Source organism: Eubalaena glacialis, chromosome 20 (genome assembly GCF_028564815.1).
Source record: "Eubalaena glacialis isolate mEubGla1 chromosome 20, mEubGla1.1.hap2.+ XY, whole genome shotgun sequence".
NCBI classification, from domain to species: domain Eukaryota; kingdom Metazoa; phylum Chordata; class Mammalia; order Artiodactyla; family Balaenidae; genus Eubalaena; species Eubalaena glacialis.
The window spans coordinates 30,980,836-31,003,127 of NC_083735.1; the positions used below are offsets into that span (position 1 = coordinate 30,980,836).

General features: G+C 39.6%; 1 protein-coding gene and 1 non-coding gene across 2 annotated transcripts in view; one reads left to right on the forward strand and one right to left on the reverse strand.

Annotated features, from left to right (window-relative positions):
• ZMAT4 (zinc finger matrin-type 4) overlaps positions 1 to 22,292 on the forward strand; it is a 305,476-nt gene that overhangs the window by 200,894 nt on the left and 82,290 nt on the right. Inside the window, exon 5 of the mRNA XM_061177366.1 lies at positions 17,070 to 17,297. Coding sequence (XP_061033349.1) covers positions 17,070 to 17,297 — 228 coding nt within the window. The remainder of the gene's footprint in view (positions 1 to 17,069; positions 17,298 to 22,292) is intronic.
• On the reverse strand, positions 5,821 to 5,939 carry LOC133081490 (5S ribosomal RNA). The gene has a single exon (XR_009698831.1). It is a non-coding gene; the product is annotated as a 5S ribosomal RNA (ribosomal RNA).

Below are 22,292 nucleotides of genomic sequence, written 5' to 3' on the forward strand. Positions count from 1 at the left end.
GTTAAATGTTAGTGAATCAAAAATATATATTAAAGAAGGTGTCTTTAAACAGAAGCACACGTAAAACAAGATTCTATATTGACCAGTTGATCAGAATGTGACCACAGGCTCACAGGAACCTAACTCTCTATTTCCCCAATGAATACTCGGTCAGTATTTACTAATTCAGTATTCTTGGAGAGTTTATAGGATATAACTACCACGGATAACAAGAATCAACTGTCTACATAACAAAAGTTACTTTATATTTGTTACATTTATAAACTGTAACTTTCGAAAAGTCTTTTCATCTCTCAACAATGAAGCAAAAATATATCATATTTTAAAAGATCCTGCCCTGTGGTAAAACTGTAGTTGAGCAGGCTGAATCTAACCTAATGATATATATATATATATATATTTTTTTTTTTAACCTAATGATAAAATCAATGATCGTAACTGATAATTGTTAAGATATTATCTCACCCTGGATTTCCCACCCCCCCGAAAAAAAAGATACTATCTCAGAAATATTACCTTCATTGTTTCGTTTAATCTTCGTAATAAATACAAAGTATTATTAGCTCCATTTTGTTGATGAAGAAACTGAGGCTCTGTAGGGTAAGGTGACTTGCCTGGTGTCACATAGTGAAATATATAATCAGAACTTGAACCCAGGATTTCTGATTGCATTTTCTAAGGCTTCTCCCTTGATCTCTAGGTGAGGATAAATAATTCTTTGTAAAATGATCTACAGACATTTGCTTACCTAACGAACAGCACAGTTCAACCCCCAAGACTCTCACTAAGATGATTGGAAGCAATAAAGCCACAAAGACAGATATTTATACACCTTCAATCAAGAATGTCTCTCAATTTAAAAAAATGAAGCTCAAAAAAAAAAGAATTTCTCATTTGTGGGAACAGTGAACCACTGTGTGGGGAAAGAAATAGACAAGCAATGATCTTGTCCACTCTGCTTGTCCCGTGTGTGGGTGTATTTATCGTATATTCCTCTTCTGAAATCTTGTTGCTTCTCTCCTTTTTTCCCCTTATTTCCTATTGAAAACGAGACAGACAGAGATTTAGAACTTTTCCATAAATTTCTGTGGCTGATACCCAATTGCTTATTTGAGTTCTCTGTTGAATGAATAAAGAAAAGGGTATTCTGGATCTGTTTGAAACTTAAATTCACGTTTTGAATAATATATGCATTTCAGATCCAATCAGTGCCTCATATTTGCATTGAAGATTTTCTCCACCACAGCAGTTCTGTCATCCGAATCAGGTTATTTGGTGTGCCTGGCATAACCTGTCTAGATACTTTAATAGATGCAAACAATAGTTTGTCAAACAGGCAGATCCTCGTAGTGGTGTTTTCTTTTAAATTAGGAAAGCTGGCTTGTTCTAAGGCACTGTCCTCAGATCAGTGCACTTGTTCCGATGATGACTGTGGCTTTTCTGATGCTTATAAATGCAACAAGTAATAGATTCATAGAGTTGCAGAACTGGAACGCTCTTAGCGATTATTATTTCAACCACCTCATTTTCCCGATGAGGACACTGAAGCCTAGAGAGATGACATTATTTGCCCAAAGTGATAAAACTGGTTGATGGCAAAGAGGCTTCTCTTCTCTTGCAGTGATCTTTCCCTGGTGTCACACTGTCAGGAGAAAACACAGAAGTCAGGCCGCTGACTACCCTGTAGGGAATCAGGGTTTTTTTAACATCTTTATTGGAGTATAATTGCTTTACAATGGTGTGTTAGTTTCTGCTTTATAACAAAGTGAATCAGTTATACATATACATATGTTCCCATATGTCTTCCCTCTTGCATCTCCCTCCCTCCCACCCTCCCTATCCCACCCCTCTAGGTGGTCACAAAGCACCGAGCTGATCTTCCTGTGCTATGCGGTTGCTTCCCACTAGCTATCTATTTTACGTTTGGTAGTGTATATATGTCCATGCCACTCTCTCACTTTGTCCCAGCTTACCCTTCCCCCTCCCCATATCTTCAAGTCCATTCTCTAGTAGGTCTGTGTCTTTATTCCCGTCTTGCCACTAGGTTCTTCATGACCTTTTTTTTTTTTTTTTCCCTTAGATTCCATATATATGTGTTAGCATTATTTGTAGTGAGGTGGATGGAGTTAGAGTCTGTCATACAGAGTGAAGTAAGTCAGAAAGGGAGTCAGGTTTTAAACGAATTAGCATGAGAGGTAAGGCAGATTCTTTTGGTCATGCTTTTGTACAGTGGATCATAAGAGGCTTGGAACAATGATTAGATCAAGGCTACTGTCTTTTTATTTTATATTTGATGACCAATAAAACAACGCATCGGTGATTGGGTAGAATTAAAGATTTCAACAATGAGGCTACCTCCCAGCTGATTTTCACAAATCTTTTTAAATACCACAAGCTCACTTTTCTCCTCTGGGTGATCCAACAGCAGTATAAGATAGTTGATGATTTCGGCAGCTTTTATGATGCAGTTATACCTTTATTCCAGAAAGTGTTCTTTGACACATTTTTAGGAAGGAATCTAGTAGACCAATAAAGCAATCAACTTCCTGTGCTTACTCTGAAACTGTCAATAAGAGGCATGGTCAGGACTTGGCATCCACACAGAATGCATTATGATTCAGAAAACTGTGAGTGAGAGATTTTCTGGCAACAACTCTTAAATTATTGACTAAAGACAAGAACCCTAAAACTGTCTAGTTTATGAAATCGAGAAGGTACTTGTAAAGTAAGCATTCCACCTAAAATAATTGGTAGTAAATGTCCCAGGCTGTATTCTCATCCTCTGAAACATCTATGTATTTTAAACATCAGCCTTAAAAGTCTTGCTTAACACTCAGTTTGGTTTCTTCAATAATCAGATGCAGTAAGTGTGAATTACTGGATAATACTTGAGTGCCACAAATATTAAATTTCTTTATATTTAAAAAATCAATTTACAAGACTTCTGTCCTCTAGCCTTGAAGCTTGGTGAGAAGGCCAGTCTTGGTCATTCTTTGGGGTACCCTCTCTGTCTTCAGGGCCACACAGGGGCCTAGAAGCATGTGGGTACCCCCAAAGCGGTCCCTCAGCCTGTGGGCTCTGGCTACTTTCTGATCACCCAGGAGGCTGCTGGGTGCTGGGCTTCCACAGGTTCAAGGTGAAGACCCAGGACTTCCTCAGAAGTGGGTCTCACTTTCCTCTCTGCCTGTGCAGCCTGGCATATTCCTCCGGGTCAGTGACTTTCCTTGGTGGTTTCATCCCCTCTGTGCCAAGCTAGGCTTTCAAAGAGAAGGCTGTGGTCCCATTGTAGACATTCCCAGGACGTCCTGCCACCTTGGACACCCAGGTCTCTATCCATACGTAAAATCCTCTTTCTTCTTAGTCCCTAGCAATCCCTTTCCTGACATCAGTCACACGCCTCTGACACTCAGATCCCTTTGCCTCTCAGCCAGCCCAGAACAAATGCATGGGTTCCTTCTCTCGTGGGGGTGAGGAAAACCACAGCTTCAAGGCTCTCATGTTGGAATGCGATAGAAAAGCACCTTTCCTCTTCATGAAGTGAGTCTATAGGAAAATAGACAGTTTCTCCAGGGATTATCCTGCATGATAAATTGTCATGTGATCCAGACACCAAGCAAGTTTCCCTGTCTGAAAACAGAAAGATGACATTTCATGCTTTCTTACTGTATGATCAGCCTTCAGAGAAGCTGCTTCTCCTGTGTAGGATTTCCTGCTAAGTGACTCTCTTCACTTGTCTGATGGGCACACACTAGTTTATGGCTTTAATGGAAAATCCATCTAGGTTTTCAAGAGGATGTTGTCTACTGTGAGGGGGCAGGAGTTGCAGCCACTCTTACAGTTAACGATACTGGCTAAAGACACCACCTGGGAGTTCCAAGTGCAGCCCTCAAAACAAAGGTCTTTGGAAGCCAGGATCCCTTGGTCACTGGAAGGCATGATGGCCACTCTCTCCCACCCGCTGGAATCAGTTACCCGGGCAGCAGGAGTCTGGGGTTAAAGGCCTCCTCATGAATTCTCACTGTAATTACATCTCGATTAGTGCAAAGTGCTAATCATGACATCTTCATTTTGCTTTTCAGTCAATAGAGCGGATGAAATATTAATACTTGAATTTTCATTTTCAGATAGCAGAACTAATAGATCAAGAATGCTGATGGGCGAGGGAGGCGAAAACTAACTCTGGCAATGTTTTCCGTGATCTTTCTTAATACCAAGGAGAGGGGATTTTTAGTCAAAATAAGTCAGAAAGAAAGCTGTCCATATATCTGTTTAACCCTGATGATTTAATATTCAAGGATTTTGCTTTTTGGAAAAAAAATGTTATGTTTCATCCAGAGACTAGTTACACCTAGAAATTCACAGAATCTGGACTTAGCATCTTATCTATCTATCTGTTTCCAGTAAGGTTCCATTTCATTCTAAGTCCCGGTATCTGGTGTGATTTAAACACTCTTCCCCTCCACCACTGGGTATTAATAATGCTCACATTCTGTAAACCTCCCTCAGGTCCCCATCCCAGGGCCAGGAAGCCTGCTTCACATCAGGCATGAAGTCCCTTAAGCTACCTGTCTTCCAAAGGCCTACTGGTCCAGACTCAATCTGTTTCCCTCTTTGAGCAGCTTTGGAAAACAGCTGGCCGTTGATCCAAATGCCATAGTCCTCTGTGAGTCTCAAGATGTATAAGTCTGCAGCCTCCTTTCTTCTGTTTCAGCCATTCCAAATCCTTTAACCGTTACTGATGCCCCGTTCTTCCGAGAGCCAGCTCTCTGGCTCTTACGTATCATTCTACAACGTGTGCCGTTTACTTTGGTAACCAGCCACTTACAACAAGCTCCCTGAACGTTTCATTACCACTACGTCAGCTTAGTCTCACCCAACACTGCCCTTCCTCATGCTCACCGCGTTCCCAGTCTTTGCTGGGCCAGCCTCTGGGCCCACTTTTGGCAGAACTAAAATCAGCGCAGCAGGGAGCTCAGCTCGATGCTCTGTGACCACCTAGAGGGGTGGGATGGGGAGGGTGGGAGGGAGGCTCAAGAGGGAGGAGATATGGGGATATATGTATACATATAGCTGATTCACTTTGTTGTACAGCAGAAACTAACACACCATTGTAAAGCAATTATACTCCAATAAAGATGTAAAAAATAATAATAATAATAAAGTCCGTGTGGGGCAGTGGAAAAAGCATGGAGCCGGAGTTAGGAGATCTGAGTTCCAGTCATAGTTTCCTCTGTGGCCAGGATGCTTGGGAACTAACATTCACCAAGCAGGTACTTTGAATCCTCACAGCAACGATATGAGGTTGAACAATTAGCCCCATTTTATTGTCTAATTAGAAACCCCACCCTGAGTTGTGGTTGGATTTCATTTAAAAACCATGTTATTTTTTTTATTCCCATTGTCTCTTTTGATTTTTTTTTTAAGAAAGCACATAATCTTCTGTAGAATTAATGCAACATAATAAAATAGTTCTAAATTTTTAAAATTTATTTTTTACTTTTTATTTTATTTTTTTTTAAATTTTTATTTATTTATTTATGGCTGTGTTGGGTCTTTCGTTTCTGTGCGAGGGCTTTCTCCAGTTGTGGCAAGCGGGGGCCACTCTTCATCGCGGTGCGCGGGCCTCTCACTATCGCGGCCTCTCTTGTTGCGGAGCACAGGCTCCAGACGTGCAGGCTCAGTAATTGTGGCTCACGGGCCCAGTTGCCCCGCGGCATGTGGGATCCTCCCAGACCAGGGCTCGAACCCGTGTCCCGTGCATTGGCAGGCAGATTCTCAACCACTGCGCCACCAGGGAAGCCCTACTTTTTATTTTTTTAAAGCCTACTGCAGCCGGTATTCCCAGGTGGTCTCCCATCCAAGTACTAACCAGGCCCAACCCTGCTTAGCGTCTGAGATCAGACGAGATCGGGTGCGTTCAGAGTGGTATGGCCATAGACCTAAAACAATTTTAGTATTCATTAAATAAGAAAGCTGTCAATTGGAATAAGGAGGGAAAAAGGAAGTTTATTTAAAAACTAACATCTGCAGGAAAACAGCCAAAAAGGTGTGTAGAGCCTGTTACACCTTCCTTCTGACAGGAGGGGGTTGGAAACGTGCTCTGGGAGACCTCGTGCTAACCCGGCAAGACTCTGCCTAGGCTCCAAGTTCTAAATTCTACACGTCATTGTACAAGATGCCACTTGAAATGAAAGATGTTTCCACTCCAAGAGGGCCGGAGTGGTGCTGTACGTCTCATGGGGAAGACGGTGCCACTTATAGTTGAATGGATGAGACAAGGAATCACAGATGCTTGGGAAGGTCAAGGTGAATGTGGGGTCCAAGCCAGAGGGTGTTCCTTCAGCCCCACGGTTCCCAGCCCTGGCCGCACACTAGAAGCACCTTGCAAAAGTGCTACTGATGCTATGCCCTGAGCCAAGGGATCCTGATTAAATTGGTCTGGGTTGTGGCCTAGAGTCCGTAAGTATTCAACTCCTCCCAGGTGATTCTAACCCTTAGCCAGAGATGGGAACCACTGAATCCTAATTCAGTGCTTTCCAAATTTAATTTGCATATGAGTCATCTGAAACTCTCATAAATGTAGGTTCTCATCCAGTGGTCCAGGACTGGACCTGAGATTTGCATCTCCAGTAAACTGCCAGGCGATGTTGATACTCTTGGTCCTTGGAGCACACTCAGAGTAGCAAGTGTTAAGAGGCTTCACACTCCTTGGCTGTTAATGGCACTCTTGTCCTAAAAATTCTTCAGCTGAGAGCTTTTCTATTCTCTCTTACACACTCCCTTTTGGCTGTGTCTGCCTGGCAATGCACTGTGCAATTTATGGTCAAAACCATAGTTAAAGGAATGATTATGGATGATACATCTAAACAATTCGGGCTCTGAGTAGGCTTCTGTTTCCACAGGAACTGGATTGCCTAATGATTTTCTAGCATTTATCTTCAAAGTCTTATCTAGCCTAAAACCCCTTCCTTATGTACAATCATCCTCTACCCAGCAACCTCACTGCTCAAGATCAGAAGCAGTGGTGTAAGGCCGTGGGGTCCTTAAACTCTTTGGGGCTGGAGAACCTTCTTGCTTTAGCTTTTAATATTCTGGATTCTCTTGATCCAGGTATTAGGGGGCAGCTCGCATGATGGGGCCGGGTAACCCCATCTGTGTCACTGTCTGACCTCTGGAAGTTCTCGGGTTGCTTTGAGGTTTATAGAGCTGACTCTGAAGAACACCAAATCTTAAGACTTAGCAGTTTCTAAGTGGCAGTTAATGCAAAATACTTTATTTCTAGATTATTTGGATTAATCCAATAGATACATGCAAGATAGATGCAGAGCTAATATTCATAGTTTTAAATACAAAGTAGAGGCAGTTTTCATAACTTGCAAACTCTGGGTTATTGAGGTCAATGTTACTTTTAGGGATGTGGGCTTAAGGTAACTCAAAGCTGAGGCTGGATGGAGAAGCCAGGAGATCGCTTTGGGGCCCGGGGGATGCTGCCTAAGGGTAAAGAAGAAAAGTGTAGATGCACGTGTTCTACTCAGGGGACAGTATCAGCGCTAACTTCCCTAAAATTACTTCTAAAGTTTCAGCTTCCCTCCAGCCCAGGCCAAAAGGCCACCCCCTTTCTCTGTCTTCCTCCAAACTTAGCTTGCACTTTATCTCCGCTGTGCTTCTGGCACTGATCACTTTTCTCATCTTTGAATCCTCTGTAAATATTCATAGGCTATAAGAAACGATTCAGGAAGCTGGCTCCCTGGTTGAATAGCTGATGCCGCTGGATAAGTAAATCATTCCCATCCTTGAGCGTGGTGTATGGATTAGGTAACGCCGGAGAACGATGGCAGAATGAAAAGTGCAGGAGTTAGTATCCGTTCCCAGGGGTCAGCTCATCGGCCCTCCCTCGCCCTCTAACAATACTGGCTGTGGTCTGGGGGATGCTCTCCCGCTCACCATTCTAAGGATGGCACCTGCTGGGGGCAGGCATGGGGGTGGCAGTGAGTCGAGTCTCTTTCCGGGAAGCTGACTTTCTGCCTCTCACCTGAGATTTGTGAGGAGAGGCACTTCGAGCAGTGCCTAATTAGCAGGTCATTAATTCTTGCTCAAGCAATAAGCAAAGTATACAGTAGGATGTCATAACTCTTCGTGTCCAAACAACTTAATGAGTATTTATGTCCTAATGACTTAGCAGCCGTGTGCAAAAATAATGCACGTCGGGACTTGCCTGGTGGCGCAGTGGTTAAGAATCAGCCTGCCAATGCAGGGGACATGGGTTCGAGCCCTGGTACGCGAAGGTCCCACATGCCGCAGAGCAACTAGGCCCGTGCACCACAACTACTGAGCCTGTGAGCCACAACTACTGAGGCCCGCTCGCCTAGAGCCCATGCTCTGCAGCAGGAGAAGCCACCGCAGTGAGGAGCCCACGCACCGCAACGAGGAGTGGTCCCGACTCGCCACAACTAGAGAAAGCCCTCCCGCAGCAATGAAGACCCAACGCAGACAAAAATAAATAAATAAATTTATAAAAAAAAAAAATAATGCACGTGCATTGAAAGAAGTCTTAATTTTGTACTTTATCCTTAAATAACCACACTGACTAATGGATGCGTTTGCCTGTTGGGCACTGCGTAACTTCTCAAATCTTTGAATTACGCTGGACTTTGTCAACTTCATTTCCTGTTCCTCATTGATTGGTTGGATGGATTGGAGGTACACAGCAGCCTCTGGAAGTCCAGCTTCATGGGAATATGAGCTCACTGAAAGGACTGTAGCATCTCATGCTGAAACTGTGAATTACCTGGAGATAGTGGTTCCCACGGGGTCTGATGGATTCACTATGCTTTCTCAGGATTTTAAAAGATTGTATGGGCTCTTCTGTGTGTTCACTGCATCATCCAGGGCACCTCTGCACAGAGTTTGAGAACAGAGGCGATAACCGAAGATTGTGAGACTGAACTCAGAGGGAATAAAGCATCTTAACTGAATAGTGTTTGAAAACCAAATGCCATGAGTGTATTGTACCCACAACGCAGTAGGGCTTTTTAAGATCAGTCTGGACAGAGAGGATGCTATCACATCATCTTAGCAGAATGTCCTAAGGTAAAACCATGATTCCTTCTCTTACATAGATAGCTTGATGGAGAAAAAACGAGTCCCCTTATTCCACAAGCCTTGATTTAACATGCACTGGTTCTGGGCACCTGGGATACGTCAGCGGACAAAATTGATAAAGATTCTATCCTCCTGAAACTTACATTCTGTCCTCCTGTTTCCAATGCGTAAAAGAATGTGGAGTACCACAGCCTTAGGATTCTTTTGTCAAACAACATGAGAAAGTTATAAAAGGGCTTTTATCTCCTCTGAAGTTCTATTTAATGGCTTATTCTCAAAGATTAGGATTCTGCAGAAAACAGGCATACTTAAGGTATTTAGAACCAGAGGGAATTATTCTATATTAATGAAAATCAATAATCTATGAATAGGGTATTAATGAAGACTGATGATCTATGAATGCAGTATGGGTGAGGAAGCAATTCTCACTAATAGGCTGATTATACTTAGACTGTTGATACAAAATTGGATTGGAATGATGGTTCTGGTAAGTCACCCTCATCTTTGTTTATTCTCAGGAAGTGTTTAATGGTACATACTTTGGAACTTGGGATATTTGATAGTGTTCTTTAATTTCCTTCCTGGCATCGAAGAAATAGCACCTGGATTTTCCTATCTTGCAGCTTCAGGTAGCAGTATTCACTTCCAAACATATCAGATGAGAAGGAAGAGAGAAACTTCCTTTTATCTAAATCTTTAGAGCCATTTCAGGGTCGGCTGTGGTGGGAAAGGAGTTGCCCCATATCTTTTGGAGAAATAGGAGAAGCTGTAGCTTTTATATGATATTCTGACTGAGTCAGCTTTCTCCCAACCTATCCCACCCCCATCAAAAATAAATTAATAAATAAATCAGTGCAAAGAAAATCTTGTGAGGTTTAATCTGAGACCTCGTTGTGGCACCAAAAGTCCCTTAAACAGTGCTTTCTAGACTTTGAACTAAAAGAAGTTCGCGTGAAATGTGACCTCTATGTAAGATGAAAAATAGAAATGTTTTTCCCCTGCATCAAGGGTTGTATGAGTATAAACCACATCACTCATCATCCACAACTTAAAAATAACCACTGCTAAGATTTTTATTTATAGCCTTCTAGCTGGTATATATAGTTTTATATGTCTATGTGTATAATTTAATAAGTAATTTGGTTTACATCCCACATGTAACCTCCATCTTTTAATTTATATTATACCCTGAATGTTTCTCCAGGTCACTAAATTTCAGAGTATAGAGATCCACAGTTTATTTAATTCATCCCCACTTAGGAACATCTAACTTGTTTTTAATCCTATGAAGTGAGTTTAATCAAACCATCAAAGATTTTAAATTTAGCTGTCACAAGCCATTTATTAAAACATGAAAATCCCCTGGGTTGATAGTAACTGAAATTTACTAGCTCTTTTCTTCATTTATTCATCACATGTTCATTGAGCGTTTATCATCTACACAAGAGGCGCTCTCCTCTGTGAGAAGCACAGAGGAAGTCTACGTTTTGAGCTCTAACTTTGCACAGTTTGCACAGTTGAGGCATTTACCTGCAGAAGAGGCTGGACTGTTTGGAGGCTGAGCTGAGTCAATGTGTAGTGACAGCCGCTCCTCAGCCAGGCACTAAATGGTCCAGTCACATTGAAGTGTCAACTGCATTTGCAAAAAACAGTGATACTTGCTGAAAAATTCCTCCTGTCTTTAATTTGATTTAGGATAGGAAGAAAAAACAGAAAGGCAGTTTATCACAGGGACTGGAAATCAGAAAAATTATTTTAGAGAACATGCGTATTTCCAAAGAATCCCTACTGAGAACAGATGCTGAAACCTAGGAAGTGTGTCCTGACTCTGTGGTTAATTTGCTTGTTTATTTGGCCTGTTGCTCCCTTGGCATCACTGGGAACTAGCTGACATTGAAATATGGTGCTGGGCCTCAAGTCAGAAGGTCTGGTCTTTGCTATTTCCTTTGCTGTTTATTAATTAGGGGCCCTACGCTGGTTGATTTATCTCCCTGAGCTTCAAGCTGCCCCATTGGTCAAACTGAATTTGGGGGCAACTCAAATTTTAAAGAATACATGGAACAGACATAATAGAATAAACTGCATGATATCACAAAACTTGGAAGAATTAGTAATGTAGATAAGAACCCTTAGGTGAGAAAAACACATGCTTTTTTTTGAATGTATTATGGACTTTTATTTTTTTAATGTTTTATTTTTATACAATTTGTAAAGGTTGGTTTCCATTCAGTTATTACAAAATATTGGCTATTTTCCCCGTGTTGTATAATACATGCTTGAGCCTTTCTTACATCCAATAGTTTGTAACTCCCACACCCTCCTCCCCCATATTGCACCTCCCCCCTCCCCACTGGGAACTACTAGTTTGCTCTCTATATCTGTGAGTCTGCTGCTTTTTTGTTATATTCACTAGTTTGTTTTATTTTTTAGATTCCACATATAAGTGATATCATACGGTATTTGTCTTTCTCTGTCTGACTTATTTCACCTAGTATAATGCCTTCCAAGTCTATCCATGTTGCTGCAAATGACAAAATTCTGTTCTTTTTTGATGGCTGAGTAGTATTCCACTGTGTGTGTGTGTGTGTGTGTGTATACATATATATACACACACACATATATACATGTATATATGTATGTATACCACATCTTCTTTATCTGTTCATCTGTTGATGGACGCTTAAGTTGCTTCCATATCTTGCCAACTGTAAATAATGCTGCTGTGAACATTGGGATACATGTATCTTTTTGAATTAGTAGAAAACCACTCATTTTAAAATGAGTCCATTTACGGGATTATTTTGAAAGCCCCCAGATCCTTTGTAAGAATGAATGAAAGAGGGGGAGAGTAAAGGAGGAACAAAGAAGAAAGGGGAGAGAGAGAGAGAGAGAGAGAGAGAGAGAGAAAGTGTAGGAGATAGAAGATGCTATTGCACGTCTCACTTGTGGAGGTGTGAGAGTTGAAGGGCGCCCTGTGACTGTGGGCTGGAAGGCAGACAGGCAAGTGAGAACACCATTTCCCGGAGGTTGTGGTACCCCCTTCTCTGGCAAAGGACACCCACTTGGTGACCTAACAAGTAAACCTTTGAGATCTATCAGTGGATCCTGTCTGCTTGGTTGAAAGAGAACCTGCTCTGGTCTCCTGAACAGTTATTTCCAAAATTTTTCCTAATTCTTTTCTCCAGTGGGATGTTAAATCAGATCTGATCCCAGAGGTTAGGGTGACCAACTCATCCCAGTTTGCCCAGAACTTTCCCTATTTTAACACTGAAAATCTCATGTCCCAGGAACCCTCTTGGTCCCAGGCACACTGGGATCGTTGGTACCCTGTCAAAAGCTGCAGTGAGGATTTGGATGCTATATTCAGTGAATCAGAGTAAATGGTTTCCTGTTTGAAAGTAAAGTTTCCAGAATGAGATGCATAATTTGTACTCTCTGAAATGTATAAAGATAACCTTGTGGAAACCAGAGGCATCAGAGATTTGCCAAAGGTCACACAGTTCAGGGGTGGTAGGGTCCAACCCAACCTTGATTTTCAATTTTGATTCAAAGCTATTTCCATCCCTTTATACTACTACCTTTGTTTGCCTTTATAGGAAATATAAACTGGGTTTTATATTTCCAACTGAAGACAGTTGGAAACAAAAGCATAAGAAAAATTAAACTTTGGTGCTGCACCAGGATAGTAGGATTATTAAAGAGGAAAAGCTACCATGCAAATGCAGCATCAAACTACTTTCTTATGTGCAAGATAAGATTATCTTATCTGATGAATATTCTATAGTGTATTGCTCCTGCCAGAATATGATGTATAAGGTATCAATTGATGAAATCAACTCTGAAATGTTTTTTAGGGCCCAGTTTAGAGAAAAGTAAATTATGCTTCAAGAGTCAACATTCATTCAGATTGCAAATATTTTATATGTTTTCCATTTCTATCAAAAACAATAGATGGCTATAAATCCTCAGAAACTGATAAAGATGCAGGAAACTTTGGAAGAAAGATTCAATTTCCTTCAGAAAAGTAAATAGAAGTCCTTTCACATTACAGGTCAACTGCATATTTGTAGCTTTTATTAGCATTTCTAAGTCATAGTAGAATGATTCTGGGTGGCTGCCAGGATGGTACAGCTCCAGTTTGAGTTTTATCATCACATGGCTATGTATTATTGAATTTGGCAATGAGGTTTTTAAGAGACTTCTTGTTTCTCTAAGTCCCTATAGAAATAATACCATTTGGTTTCATCCAAAGTAGCTAAAAACTTCCCTATCTGATGAAATCTCTGGGTAGGTAGGAAAAGGCTTTCTAGATATTGTGACAATTCATTTCCTGAATTAAAATGTCATTTAGCAAGTATTTATTTGTATATCGGTTATTTATTTTTTATTGAGGTACGGTTGATTTACAATATTGTGTCAGTTTTGGCTGTACAGCATAATGATTCAGTATTTTTGCAGATTATATTCCATTTTAGGTTATTACAACATATTCGGTATAATTCCCTGTGCTGTACAGTAACTTATCTATTACTGTTGCTTATCTATTTTATGTGTAGTAATTTGTATCTGTTAATCCCATACCCTTAATTTGTCCTTCCACCCCTTTTTGGTAATGACAAGTTTGTTTTCTGTCTGTGAGTCAGTTTCTGTTTTGTATAAACATTCATTTGTATTATTTTTAGATTCCACATATAAGTGATATATAGTATTTGTTGTTCTCTGACTTACTTCACTAAGTATAATATACTCTTCACTAAGTATAATAGGTCTTTGCATGTTGCTGCCAATGACAATATTTCATTCTTTCTGTGGCTAATATTCCATTATATATATATATATATAAAAACATATACACATGTGTGTGTTTATATGAGTGTATGTGTGTGTGTATGTATGTATATATATATATATATTTATACAGAAGAGAGAGAGAGAGAGAGAGAGAGAGTTGTGTTCATGTCTTGACTATTGTAAATAATGCTGCTGTGAACACAGGGGTGCATGTATCTATTTGATGTAGTGATTTTTGTTTTTTCTGGATATACACCCAGAGTGGAATTGCTGGATCATATAGCAGCTCTATTTTTAGTTTTTTAAGGAACTGCATATGTTTTCCATAGTGGTTACACAAATTTACATTCCACCAACAGTGTACGAGTTTCCCTTTTCTCCAACATTTGTTGATGATGGCCATTCTGACAGGTGTGAGGTGATACCTCATTCTGGTTTTTATTTGCATTTCTCTAATAATCAGTGACGTTGAGCATCTTTTCATGCGCCTGTTGGCCATCTGTATGTCTTCTCTGGAAAAATGTCTATTTAAGTCTTCTGCCCATTTTTTGATTGAGCTTTTTTTTTTTTTTTGAGCTTTTTTTTTTTTTGAGTTGTATCAGCTGTTTGTATATTTCAGATAATCACTCCTTATTGGTTGCATCATTTGCAAATATTTTCACCCATCCCATAGATTGTCTTTTCATTTTGTTGATGGTTTCCTTTGCAGTGCAAAACTTTTAATTAGGTACCCTTTGTTTATTTTTGCTTTTATTTCTTCTGCTTTGGGAGACTTATCCAAGAAAATATTGCTACAACTTATGTCAAAGAGTGTTTCACCTATGTTCTCTTCTAGGAGTTGTTTGGTTTCATGTCTTACATTTAGGTCTTTAAACCATTTTGAGTGCATTTTTACATATGGTGTGAGTGAATATTCTAATTTTCATTGTTTTACATGTAGCTGTCCAGCTTTCCCAAACTACGTGCTGAAGAGACTGTCTTTTCTCCATTATATATTCTTGCCTTCTCTGTCATAGATTAATTGGCCATAAGTGTGTGGGTTTATTTCTGGTCTCTCTATTCTGTTCCACTGATCTTCATGTCTGTTTTTGTTCTAATACCATGCAGTTTTGATTACTGTAGCTTTGTAGTGTAGTCTGAAGTCTGGGAGGGTTATACCTCCAGCTTTGTTCTTTTTTCTCAGAATTGCTTTGGCAATTTGGGGTCTTTTGTGCTTCCATATAAATTTTACGGTTATTTGCTCAAGTTCAGTGAAAAATTGTCCTGGGTATTTTGATAGAGATTGCATTAAATCTGTAGATTGTTTTCAGCAATATGGCCATTTTAATAATATTGACTCTTCTAAGCCAAAAGCATGGGCTATCTTTCCATTTCTTTAAATCATCTTCGACTTCCTTCATTAATGTCTTATAGTTTTCAGCATATTGGTCTTTCACTTCCTTGGTTAAGTTTATTCCCAAGTATTTTTTTGATGTGATTTTAATTTTTTTTTTTTTACTTTTCTTTTTGATATTTCATTATTGGTGTACAGAAATGCAACAGATTTCTGTATATTAATTTTGTATCCTGCAACCTTGCTGAATTCATTTATTAGTTCTAATAGTTTTGGGGTGGAAACTTTAGGGTTCTCTATATAGAGTATCATGTCATCTGCAAATAGCGACAGTTTTACCTCTTCCCTTACAATTTGGATACCTTCTATTTCTTTTTCTTGTCTAATTGCTGTGTCTAGGACTTCCAATACCATATTAAATAGAAGCAGTGAGAGTGGGCATCCTTGTCTTGCTCCAGATTTTAGTGGGAAGGCTTTCAGCTTTTCACCATGGAGTACTGTGTTGGCTGTGGGTATATCAGTTATTTAATCTAAAAATAAAATCCACATAAAAGTGATTTGAAAGCTTAGTGAGTTGATCAGATGGTTCATTAATTTGTTATTGAGGTTCCAGATCTCAGCTTTTCCTTGGAATAACCCTAATTTTCATAGTCTTGCCAGCTGCATTCCACATCACAGAGGCAAAGAAAAAACAGAAGGCATTGCTATATTGCATGATGACTAATGGGCCATGTGAGAATTTAAATTTGTTTTCTTCTCCAAAAGATTTGGAGCAGAATTTTTTTCTAAAATTAAATTATGTCCCATATAAAATACAAAGATAACTGAGGTCTAGGAAAAAATCCCTTTGCTTATTAAGAAGTATGAAAAGAGTTCTTAGGGGTATTGAAAGGAATGTTGGTCTTGGAAATTAAGGATTTGCTTGGAGTCCTGCCTTTACCATAACTAGTTACCTTACCTTCAGTAAAACTTTGGCATCTCTGAAGTCCATCATCTGAGAAACAGGGTAATAATCCAACTCATAGTTATTGAAAAGATGAAAGCAACTTGTATGTTGTAATGCATTAAAAAAGTTATTTTTGTTTTCTGTTAGTAAACTCTTCCAAGTTAGATTCTCTTTTTTTTCCTGGACCCAAAATAACTGTAAGCTCACAATGGAATGTGTTAGTAGCTGAGGCTGTGCAATCTCAAAATAGTGATAGTATGTCTTTTTCATTTAGATAAGCAACATCTGCTCTATAGTGTTTGTCTTTTGGTCTTTTAAAAAAGTATTGTATTTTCAATGTCAATTTTAGCAGGTATGGGTTGAAAATAACCTCTCACAATAAACAGAAATAACTGACAATAAAATTAGCATGATTTCGTCAATTGGTACAATCCATGCAACTGACAGATCTGCTTCTATCGCTTTGGCAAATCCTTTACTTACTAGTTATTTCCATCTATAGCACACAGATGTTTAATTAATTCGTTCAGAATCTTTCAAGTCGTGATTGTTCAATGTTTACTTCAAGTTTTGGCTTTGATTAATAAATCACTCCCTTACCTCCGAGATTTTATTTTTAAAAACCTTTCTTTCCTCCTAAAGGATGGTCTCCTGACCTATCAGATGGAACCATAACAAATTGCAAACTTTGATCGCAATAAGTTAGGAATTTTTAATTGTAGCCCAACTTCAAAAACAAAGGCTGGCAAAGATCATTTTTCCCAATCTCAGTAAATTCTTGGATTTTTGAGCTCTAGAATCAACGGGAGACCCTTTCATCTTCAGCTGTTGAGGACACGTTCACTCAGGAAGGGACTAATGTGGCTTGTGGTTCTCTCTGGTTGTTTTTCTCCCCAGCAACGCCTCTGAGCTCACTTAAACCTCCGAGGGTGGACACTGCTCCAGTGGTCTCATCTCCCTATCAAAGAAGAGATTCAGACAGATACTGTGGGCTCTGTGCAGCCTGGTTTAACAATCCTCTGATGGCCCAGCAGCATTATGATGGCAAGAAACACAAAAAGAATGCAGCAAGAGTTGCTTTGTTAGAACAGCTTGGGACAACTCTGGATACGGGGGAATTAAGAGGTAAGAGAAACTCTTCTGATTTCTGCCACAGAACTGGGCTTTCAGAGAAAGGACTGTGTTTTCATAAACTGGGATGATTCTTCCTATTGCTTTGCTTACTAAGGACAATTCTAGGATCCTCCAAAAGGAATAGAACAAAAAGGAAATGAACAGAAAATGAATTTTTGCCATCTCCTTTCTTTCAAAATATTTGTGATTGCCATATTTTTATTGACTATGTTTCAGATCAAAACCACCCATTCATGAACCAGAGTTTTTCCTTCTGCTTTATCTTTGAACACCTTCTGGAATGAATGCTTTTGTACATGAGCAGTACAAGAGCAGATGCAAAAAAGGCCAAATGGTGTTATCTTAATTTTAAACTTTTGTGCTTTTATGAATTCAGCCAAAACAAAGCAACACATTGGCTCCATTTCATGGATTAAATTAAGCCCAAGGCCTTTTCATGGGCATATCTAGGAAGCTGAGGTAAGACAGTGCTGTGGACCACTGTAGAATCAATACCTGCCTCCCCCCATCCCCCATCTGATACGTATTTTCTCGGTTGATGGAAACCATGGAGCATTTGAAGTTCATGTGAGATTTTACAGAAGTTGCTGAGTGGAGATTTGGAAGTCATAGGGTGAGGGTCAGTCCTATGGATTCCTGAGGAAGCCACATACCATTCTGTGGAACCTAATAGAATATTTCATCATCAACAACCATTTAAGCATTTTTTGATCACCTAAACAGTTTTCATCAACTGATGTTGGCAGTGTAGAAGTAGAAATGCATTTTCTCAGAAAACTAATTCTGCAAAGGGTGCTCTACTATACCTCAGATATTTTATGGTTTAGATATACTTTTAGGAGTTGGCCAGGAGATCATCCATCATAATAGCTGTAATAACAAAATTTACAAGTCAGTTCTGAGAATGCAACCTGGGTTTGAGCTGGGTTCGGTATGTAGAGCCTGCAATTCTTATTACCCTTACCAGGCTATGAGCCTCCAAGGGAAAATAACCTGGTATAATTCTAGACCAAATAAATGGGACAGAAGTTCTTGCTGTGTGACCTGAGAGGAGGGACAGGTCACTTCTGATTATGTTGGTTGGGGAAGACTTCACCAAAGAAAAGGACTGGAGTTGGAACTAGAAAGGTGGGTGGTCTTTTAGCAGGTGAGAAGGCATCCCACGTGAGCAGAATCATATATGTTTAGGCAAAAGAGAGGAAAACATAAGCTGTCGCTGGCGAATAAGCAGATTATCACGGAAGAATCCTATCATACAGCATAGATTTAAGACTGCAGGTCCATTAGGAGATCTATGGAGCTTGATGAGAGACTGATTTTTCCAAGATAATGATTAAAAACAGCAAATGGAGCAAAGAGCAAAAACACGATTTTTGTGTAGGTTTTCTAGCTATAGAGAAACAACATGGAGCTTCATATTTCAGTATGTTGGATAATCAGGTTGCAAATACTTTTGAATTGTTGGTACTATTGCTGTCTGCTGGGGAATTTCTTGTGTTCACAGTCTCTGTCTTGTTAAAAATACAGGAAGAGTATTTTGTAGCTGAAGGCCTCCCCATGTCTCGCTGTTCCTGGCAGATAACAAGTCTGCTCAGCGACTCCTTCACGGCAGGCACTGAAGGAGAAAAATAGGGCTTTATTTATGTTTTGTGCCAGATATTATGACTTGTAGAAGAATTATTCCTAGAGCACATTCTTCTTGTCTGTTTTGAATTATCGGTGCGGCATCTTTTATGTACAACCACGTCTTTAATGACTTGGGCGTCTGAACTCTGTAACATTTGAGTGGTTTGTCTTTTATCCCGAAGACAGAAAAGGCTGCTCTTGGACTGGATAACTCAATGTGATACTGACTCAGTAGCAAATGCGATTAGCATTGAACACAGCGTCCTTGAAACCGACCTTTACACCCACCCCACGTGACATGTTGATGTATATGTATTCAGGCATTAAATATTGCAAAAGTTTAGGGAATAAAGCAATGGTGATAACCTAGCATGTTTTAAAAGACACGCGCGCACACACACACACACACACACACACACAGTCTCCTATTTCTGGAACGCTTCTAGTGCATGATCGATCAATTAATAAAGGCAAAAATGCTAACCAGTAAATACAGGCCTATCCATAACTTTTAAAAAACTGGTGTCAAGCAGCTGGAGGATGGCAGTGTCACAGGCTTCCTCTCTTTCTTAGCACTTCTCAGTTTTTAATTATTTTATTTTATTTTATTTTTTTGGCTGTGTGGCACGTGGGATCTTACTTCCCCGACCAGGGATCGAACCTGTGCCCCCTGCAGTGGAAGCGTGGAGTCTTAACCACTGGACCACCAGGGAAGTCCCAGCACTTCTCAGTTTTTTAAACTCTACATCATTTACCAGTTTATTATGGTTTTCCTGATTTCTCCCTACTCACCCTATAGACTGTTAGCAACTTGAAAGCAGGAATCTATGTCTGCTTTGCCCATTGATGTGTTCAAAAACACCTAGAACAGTGACAGACACAGAGTAGGTACTCAATAAAATTGCTGAATGAATGAATAAACAGAGAAAGCAGAATTTAAAAATCACCTAAAATCCTGCATTTTTTAACATGGCAATCCTTTTCATTTCTAAAAGGATCCTGACTGAATAATTTTTACAAGAAATTATTTATGATTTTTTCTTCTAATTTAAAAAAACGATGTATATTTTATATATTGTGAAAGGCAGAGATATTAAGTGTTATATAGTTCACTGAGTTTTGACGATGCAAACTCCTGTGTAACCCACACTCCTACCAAGATCCATAACTTTTCCATCATGACGTCATTCCCACGTGCCCCATCCCAGTCAATCCTAACTTCCCATTCCAGGGTACCACTTTTCTTATTTTTTTCACCAAAATTTAGTTTTGCCTGCTCTAAAATTTCATACAATTGGCACAGAAAGTATGTATTTTTCTGTGTCTAGCTTCTCATATTGTTTTTGAAATGTATCCATTTGTTGCATAAAAAGCAGAGTAGCCCCTTGCTCTTTATCACTGAGTGGTTTGCTTCTAGACAGAAATCCCACAATATGTCTATCCATTCTCCTCTTGACTTTTTTGGTGCTATTTTGAATAAGGCTTTCATGAACATTCTTTTTGTTGTTGTTGTTGACAGATGTTTTTACTTCTCTTGTTAAATACCTCAGAGTAGAATTGCTGGGTCATAAGTTGGGTGTATTTTTTTTTTTTTAACATCTTTATTGAAGTATAATTGCTTTACAATGGTGTGTTACTTTCTGCTTTATAACAAAGTGAATCAGTTATACATATACATATGTTCCCATATGTCATCCCTCTTGCATCTCCCTCCCTCCCACCCTCCCTATCCCACCCCTCTAGGTGGTCACAAAGCACCGAGCTGATCTCCCTGTGCTATGCGGCTGCTTCCCACTAGCTATCTATTTTACATTTGGTAGTGTATATATGTCCATGACACTCTCTCACCCTGTCACATCTCACCCCTCCCCCTCCCCATATCCTCAAGTCCATTCTCTAGTAGGTCTGTGTCTTTATTCCCATCTTGCCACTAGGTTCTTCATGACCTTTTTTTTTCCCTTAGATTCCATATATATGTGTTAGCATACTGTATTTCTTTTTCTCTTTCTGACTTACTTCACTCTGTATGACAGACTCTAACTCCATCCACCTCATTACAAATACCTCCATATCATTTCTTTTTATGGCTGAGTAATATTCCATTGTATATATGTGCCACATCTTCTTTATCCATTCATCTGATGATGGACACCTAGGTTGCTTCCATGTCCTGGCTATTGTAAACAGAGCTGCAATGAATATTTTGGTACATGACTCTTTCTGAATTATGGTTTTCTCAGGGTATATGCCCAGTAGTGGGATTGCTGGGTCGTATGGTAGCTCTATTTTTAGTTTTTTAAGGACCCTCCATACTGTTCTCCATAGTGGCTGTATCCATTTACATTCCCACCAACAGTGCAAGAGGGTTCCCTTTTCTCCACACCCTCTCCAGCATTTATTGTTTGTAGATTTTTTGATGATGGCCATTCTGACCGGTGTGAGATGATACCTCATTGTAGTTTTGATTTGCATTTCTCTAATGATTAATGATGTTGACCATTCTTTCATGTGTCTGTTGGCAATCTGTATATCTTCTTTGGAGAAATGTCTGTTTAGGTCTTCTGCCCATTTTTGGATTGGGTTGTTCGTTTTTTTGTTATTGAGCTGCATGAGCTGCTTGTAAATCTTGGAGATTAATCGTTTGTCAGTTGCTTCATTTGCAAATATTTTCTCCCATTCTGAGGGTTGTCTTTTGGTCTTGTTTATGGTTTCCTTTGCTGTGCAAAAGCTTTTAAGTTTCATTAGGTCCCATTTGTTTATTTGTGTTTTTATTTCCATTTCTCTAGGAGCTGGGTCAAAAAGGATCTTGCTGTGATTTATGTCATAGAGTGTTCTGCCTATGTTTTCCTCTAAGAGTTTGATAGTGTCTGGCCTTACACTTAGGTCTTTAATCCATTTTGAGTTTATTTTTGTGTATGGTGTCAGGGAGTGTTCTAATTTCATACTTTTACATGTACCTGTCCAATTTTCCCAGCACCACTTATTGAAGAGGCTGTCTTTTCTCCACTGTATATGCTTGCCTCCTTTATCAAAGATAAGGTGACCATATGTGCGTGGGCTTATCTCTGGGCTTTCTATCCTGTTCCATTGATCTATATTTCTGTTTTTGTGCCAGTACCAAACTGTCTTGATTACTGTAGCTTTGTAATATAGTCTGAAGTCAGGGAGCCTGATTCCTCCAGCTCCATTTTTCGTTCTCAACATTGCTTTGGCTATTCGGGGTCTTTTGTGTTTCCATACAAATTGTGAAATTTTTTGTTCTAGTTCTGTGAAAAATGCCAGTGGTAGATTGATAGGGATTGCATTGAATCTGTAGATTGCTTTGGGTAGTAGAGTCATTTTCACAATGTTGATTCTTCC